The 7,747-nt window shown below is 40.6% G+C and overlaps 1 protein-coding gene across 1 annotated transcript in view; it reads right to left on the bottom strand.

Annotated features, from left to right (window-relative positions):
- Positions 1-232: 232 nt before the first annotated feature.
- The window catches only part of LOC143298322 (uncharacterized), a 29,986-nt gene continuing 22,471 nt past the window's right edge, over positions 233-7,747 (bottom strand). The window contains exon 9 of the mRNA XM_076611158.1: positions 233-6,213. Within this exon, the coding sequence (XP_076467273.1) occupies positions 6,058-6,213 (156 nt within the window). The 3' untranslated portion in view covers positions 233-6,057. The remainder of the gene's footprint in view (positions 6,214-7,747) is intronic.

Genomic DNA, 7,747 nt, shown 5'->3' with positions numbered 1-7,747 from the left:
CGCTTATAGCCTAGAGCGCCTATTCTAGGCGCTTTACAAACACGAAGTCATTTGCACAACAAGGCTGCCTGCCTGGTAAGAGCCGACTAAAAGCTGTATGTAGGCGCTCGTCATTAGTTTCCTGTCCCATTCAGTTATGCATCAGTCACGCACACACGCACACACACACACACACACACACACACACACACACACACACACACACACACACACACGAATGACAAATAGAGTCTTTAATGCGTTGGGCCTTTCCAGAACAAAGGGGATATAATGTATCAGTATAAGCATTGTACACTCAAAATTGAACAAAGGGGATATAATGTATCAGTATAAGCATTGTACACTCAAACTTGAACACGAATCAAAGCCTGTGAAACTGGTGAAAAAAAAACAGATAATTGAACGATCACGTCATCTCATGTTTATTCATGTTCGTCAGAAAACATTCCCATTTCCACAAAATCAATGTGCTGCCATCATGTGAACCAATAAAATCGATGAAAAAAAAACGAACAAGAAAAAACAAAAACAAACAAACAAACAACACAAACTAACAAACGATATTCAAAGTAGGCTTGCGTGTTTTATTGTCCCAAAAAAGACCAACGACATCTTAAGCAGTCATGCACGTTTTTCTATGTACTCATCACACGGTAATCATGGAAAGTACTGCTTTCAGACAATAGTACGCAGGGATATGCGCTCAATCTGGTCACTCAAAACCACAGTGTTCATTCTTACCACACGTTTATCACAAATGATTTAGCTGCCTTTGGTGAAATAGCAAAGTAAAACAAAGGGAGAGAGAAAAAAAAGCCATATCGTTACATGAACACACACACACACACACACACACACACACACAAACACACACACACACACACACACGAGAGAGAGAGAGAGAGAGAGAGAGAGAGAGAGAGAGAGAGAGAGAGAGACACTTTTTGACTCTTTACTGTCATTAGCTTAACAGCCCATGTGACAGGGGGGTGCAGGGGAAGTTACAGTGTCGTTTTATCCAATCATTTGAAAAAGTAAAACAAAACAGAACAAAAACAAAAACTAGCGCACCTAATGTTACAAAGGTTATATCAATAAACAACAGCCAACAAAATTGCACACACACAAAAAAATAACAACATCATCATCATTAGATTGACCATCCAAATACTAATTCTATCTGCTTCTAATTTTAACCCTCAAAGAAATCATTTTGGAAACCATTAATGTTTGTATATATTATGAATTAACGGGCATTTTGATCATTTATTTTCTTTTTCCGTGTATCTACTGCCTCTGAGAGGTATTTTGCAAGTGAGAGGATAATATTTTCGTCATTTGATGTTAAGACACTGACCAGGTCTTTCCTCTTTGCTGCAGCTGTTTTAAAGACTGTACAGTTTTCCCGAACCTCCTCGTATCCTTTGCAACTGAACATGAAATGTATCTCATCTTCTTTATTCTCGCCACACACTGGACAAGGAGATGTTAATCCACCTGTCTCAAACCATCTTTTATTAGCATTCAGCCCGACTGTTCTCAATCTAAATCTAGCAAGATTGACTCTGTGCCACCTGTTTGTTATGACTGAAATATATCTTTCTGTCTGAAATGCTGTCTTGAAGGAAAAGAACCAGCTATATTTATCATTACTTTCCATTTCTCCATGCCAATTTTGTTTATAGCATGCTATCAATCTATCTTTAAATTCTGAGATAAACACATTTTCGTAACCCACTCCTTGACACATCCAAACAAGTCCAAATCCATGTTCAGTTAGAGTTTTTTTGATTTGATAAACCCAGTTTTGTTTGCCTCTCTCTTCTTGCAGTAACATCATCTCATACGCTTGCTTACACAATCTGGAAGCCGGTAGCCTTGTCAACTTAATCCAATACTTTACACATTTTACGAAAGTCTTAACATACAGTGGGTATCTGCCGGTTTCCCCATATAGTGCTGTGTTTGATGAGTGTAGTGGAACGCCGAGAAAACGTTTAATGGCAAATGTGTGCACCCTTTCGAGTTGACTATTAATCAAAAGTCCCCAAATTTCTGCTGCATATGTCAAAACCGGTTCAACCTGTGTGTCAAACAATTTCCAGAAAAGGCTCATATCAATGGAATGTAGCTTCCGAAAAGATTTAATAATTTCTATTACCCCTTTTTTCCCTTTTTTGCTTGTTTCAGCCCAAGCAGACGACAGACTCAATTTCGTGGTAAATAACATCCCCAGATACTTATAGGAATTCGTCACTATTAACTCTTTATCACCATAAAACCATTTTTCATGTGCTGAAAGGTGGCCCCCATTTCGAAAAACTATAACATTAGTTTTTTCAAGATTTACAGTTAGCCGCAATCTGTCTGCCTCTTGCTTTAAAACAGTTAGTTGATTCTGCAATCCAATGGCCGTATCAGACAAAAGTACAATATCATCTGCAAATAACATCAAAAACAATTCTACTGCTCCTGGAATCATCTGAATTCCATGTCTACCCTTTTTTGATATTTCAACAGCAAGTTCATTAATGAAAAACGAAAACAACAAGGGACTTAGCAGACAACCCTGTTTAACACCATATGGACATTCGAAAAAATCAGAATAATTACATTTATCACGTACACACACAAGGACAGAATCATATATACTCTTAACGGCCGTATAAAGCTTGCCATGTACACCAGTTTTTCTCAAAATATCCCACAAAATATTACGATTTACAGAGTCGAACGCTTTTCTGAAATCCACAAATGCTACATATAATTTAGAATTTCGTAAGAGATAATTTTGTACCAAAGAATACAGTGTGAATATGTGATCTATCGTGCTATAACCAGCTCTAAAACCCGCCTGCTGCTCAATGTTTTTCTCTTCTGTTTCTGCCCACTTCGTAAGTCTTTTATTCAAAATATGAGTATAAACTTTGCTGATTACACTTGTCAATGCTACTCCCCTGTAGTTATCCGGATCATTCGTGTTGCCTTTTTTATGTATGGGGATAATAATGGATTTCGACCAATCATAAGGAAATGTCCCATCTTCAAACAATTTATTGAATAAAGAAACTAAGAATTCTATGACAGAGTTATTTGCATTTTTTAACATTTCACTTACAATGAAGTCTGGACCAGAACTTTTACCAGCTTTTAAATTCTTTATACTATTAATAACTTCCTGCTTAGTTATTGGGTCATCGAATAAAGGTTGCTCTCCCCTGTTCTCTTCGTCTTCAAACAAAATTTCTTCTTGTTCAAAACTATCCCCAGCTGCGTTAAAAACATTAAAAAAGTGATTATACCACTGCTGAGTGCTGATATCATTATAGATCACTGCTTTCTTATTAACCGATCTTATAATTGACCAAAACATCTTTGGGTCATGAACATTATTTTTTAGTCTTTTTAATCTTTCTTGTTCAAACGCTCGTTTTTTGTCTCTCTTTAGATCAATATACACTTTTCTTTCTTTCGTATAGTCTTCTTTCTTCTGCTTCCTATCATTTTCCGTCTTACATCTTTGAAATCTCTTAAGTAATCTCTTAACCTGTTTTTTCTTCTGTTTACATTCTATATCAAACCAATCATTAAACTCTTTCTTTCCTTTTCCACACACTCTCACCATGCACGCAGCAGCTCCGTACAACGCATTAGTAAACAAATTAACTCCCCTGTCCACATTCAAACATAACATGCGGTGAGCTTCACATATACTTTCTCTAAATTCATTACTGTCCAGCTCATCTTTAAACAGCTGAACCTTTTCTTCATTCCACACAATTTTGTTTTCAACAGCACATTCTGTCTTTGGTTCCTGGTCTTCTACAACACACTGATCATTCTCATATTTCAGTACAACAGGCAAGTGCCAGGAAAACAAACAAACATCAATCTGCAAATCACAACGCTTACATAAATTTTCTGAAACAAGAAAGTAGTCGATGACACTATTTCCATGTGGTGACACAAAAGTAAAATCCCCACTGGTGTCATTATTACAAGATCCATTTATAATCAAGAGAGAGAGAGAGAGAGAGAGAGAGAGAGAGAGAGAGAGAGAGAGAGTGAATGAATGAATGAATCTTTATTTTCCAACGGTGAAGACATTAGCACTTTGGCCGACTTACACATCTGCCGTTGTTCTAAGAGACACACAAACATGTACACACACACACACACACACACACACACACACACACACACACACACACACGTGTCTAAGCGTTTGCACTTTTCATGTATTCTTTCTAAGGATACTAAAAGTAGTAGTAGCAGCAGCAGCGGTAGTAGTAGTAGTCGCAGCAGCAACAGCAGCAGCAGCGTTAGTAGTAGTAGTAGTAGTCGCAGCAGCAGCAACAGCAGCAGCAGCGTTAATAGTAGTAGTAGTAGTAGTCACAGCAGCAACAGCAGCAGCAGCGGTAGTAGTAGTAGTAGCAGTCGAAGCAACAGCAGTAGCAGCAGCACCATGATTTAACGGTTTTTTTGTTGTTGTTGTTGTTGTTGTTTGTTTTTCAGATAATCGTGGAATTACAATATCGTGTTTATTTTCAAGCGAAATGTTGCATGTTTTCTCATCAAGATACAATGCATTGTCTGTCGGCAAATGATTTCAAGAATGCCATAATTTGCTCGTTCTACCTGTGGTGGTGGAGAGGAAAACAAAAAGTGGGGTTCGGGGGGCTGTGTGTGTGTGTGTGTGTGTGTGTGTGTGTGTGTGTGTGTGAGTGTGTGTGTGTGTGTGTGTGTGCGTGCGTGTGTGTGTGTGTGTACGCGCGCGCGCGCACGCGCCCTCCCTCATGAAACCGGACACCACTTCTCCACAGATGAAAAAAAAAAATCACAATCCAATGATGTTCCAAAGCTTCAAGCTTATGATGATATATGATAATACTATCAGGAGGAAAATGCCAAAGGGAAACTAAAAGATGTAATGTAGAAAGAAGAACACACACGTTGCCAATATTCGTACTTTTTGTTCACTTCACTGTTGTGTTGTTCTCATTCCTTGTAATACTGCTGTATCTTTTTTTCTTCCGCGCGGTATCATATCAAATACAAAACATGAAAATCGCCATCACATGCAGAATTATGTATACATTTGCTGTTTTTACATTCATATTCACTGCTAATTTTCACACATGTCAATGAACAGACTGCAATCATGTAACTTCAAAAGTAAAACAAAACTGATGTTAATACGCATTAACAAGCCACATATACATACAGCAAATATTGAACAAATACCTGAAACAATATGACTTCAAAGTTTTAAACAAAGTTTACACATATCAGAATGGAATCTATGTAAACTGCAAGTTCTGTTCGAAGCTTCCAATATCAAACATTCTTCAAAGAAAGTTAGTCGTAGGCAGACACATGAGAACTTCAAACAGAAATATAAACTAAGTTTGGGGTTTGGTTTGGTTTGGTTTGTTTTTGTTTTTGTTTTGTTTTTTGGTGCTGTTTTTTTGTTTGTTCGTTTTTTTGTTTGTTTGTTTGTTTTTTTTGGGGGGGTGGGGGGTTTGGGTTTTTTTTGGTTTTTTTACAATATGAGACCTGTACGTATACAGTCCCTGAAGGTCAGTGTTGGATCCAAACTCCGGAAATCCAAACAGAAATAAATGTAGTCCTGTTCAAACAATTTGATAGCACCTGAATAATCTAGTTTAGAATAAAAACGTAAGAAATCTAAACAAATATGAATATAAACACAGTTTTCTACAAATAATACGAGAAGTATACAACTTCTACCAGTGATACCTGTGAAGTCACACACACACACACACACACACACACATTTTGAACCTTATAATACACAGAATCTGAGATATAAGAAAAAGAAGAAAACATGTCACATATTATTATATCCCCTCTTTGTGATTTTCCCTCAGCTTTTATACACACTCTTCACTCTCTCTTTTGGATTTATAGTCAGAAATCAGAAACTGATTTTGATTTCGTGTACTTTTAAGGAAGTAACTGCTTTCCAATATCATCAAATCTGGACGTTCTGTCACAAAATGAAATTCAACAACAACAGCTGGCAGATGCCCGATGCTAAGGTCCACCCGGCATGGTAGTGGCCTCCCCTGCCTCAGCGCCCTCTACAGGCGGCGCATCGGGCGGGTCGCCGGAAACGTTGTCCATGCGCACGCGCACTGAGCCGCTCACGGACTGTCGACAAATCGCGCAGGACCTCAAGGCAGGGGCACACTGCACAAACCAGCCAGTCAGTCAGTTAACCAGTCCATCATCCATCATCATCCATCCATCCATCCATCCACCCACCCGCTTCCCACACCCACCCACCTACCCACACGCACCTATCTATCTATCCATCCATCCACCTACCCACACCCACCTATCTATCTATTCATCTATCCACCCACCTACCCACACCCACCTATCTATCTATCCATCCATCCATCCACCTACTCACACCCACCTATCTATCTATCCATCCATCCACCTACCCACAACCACCTATCTATCTATCCATCCACCCACACCCACCTACCCACACCCACCTATCTGTCTATCCATCCACCCACCCACCTACCCACACCCACCTATCTGTCTATCCATCCACCCACCCACTTACCAACACCCACCTATCTATCTATCCATCCATCCACCCACCTACCCACACCCACCTATCTGTCTATCCATCCATCCACCCACCTACCCACACCCACCTATCTATCTATCCATCCATCCACCCATCTACCCACACCCACCTATCTATCTATCCACCCATCCACCTACCCACACCCACCTATCTGTCTATCCATCCACCTACCCACACCCACCTATCTATCCACCCACCTACCCACACCCACCTATCTATCCACCCACCTACCCACACCCACCTATCTATCTATCCACCCACCTACCCACACCCACCTATCTGTCTATCCATCCACCCACCCACTAACCCACACCCACCTATCTGTCTATCCATCCACCCACCCACTAACCCACACCCACCTATCTGTCTATCCATCCATCCACCCACCTACCCACACCCACCTATCTGTCTATCCATCCACCCACCCACTAACCCACACCCACCTATCTGTCTATCCATCCATCCACCCACCTACCCACACCCACCTATCTGTCTATCCATCCACCCACCCACTAACCCACACCCACCTATCTGTCTATCCATCCATCCACCCATCTACCCACACCCACCTATCTATCTATCCACCCATCCGCCTACCCACACCCACCTATCTATCTATCCACCCACCTACCCACACCCACCTATCTATCTATCCATCCATCCACCCATCTACCCACACCCACCTATCTATCTATCCACCCATCTACCCACACCCACCTATCTATCTATCCACCCACCTACCCACACCCACCTATCTGTCTATCCATCCACCCACCCACGTTATCTATTCAGGCATGGGAGCACTGCACAAATCAGCCAGTCAGTCCGTTAGTCCATCCACCCATCCACCCACGTATGTATGTATGTATGTATGTATGTATGTATCAACCCATCCATCTACCCACCCACGTATCTATGTATGTATGTATCTATCAACCCATCTATCCACCTACCTATCTATCTATCCACCATCTATCAACCTATCTATCTATCTATCTATCCACCCACCCATCTATCCACCTATCTATCTATCCACCCATCTATCCACCTACTTATCTATCTGTCCACCCACCCATCCATCTATTTATCTATCTATCCACCCACCCATCCTCTATTCCT

The sequence above is a fragment of the Babylonia areolata genome, chromosome 23, assembly GCF_041734735.1.
Source record: "Babylonia areolata isolate BAREFJ2019XMU chromosome 23, ASM4173473v1, whole genome shotgun sequence".
Taxonomy (NCBI): domain Eukaryota; kingdom Metazoa; phylum Mollusca; class Gastropoda; order Neogastropoda; family Buccinidae; genus Babylonia; species Babylonia areolata.
The sequence above is the reverse complement of the archived record's forward strand: the minus strand, read 5'-3'. Positions and strand labels throughout refer to the sequence as shown.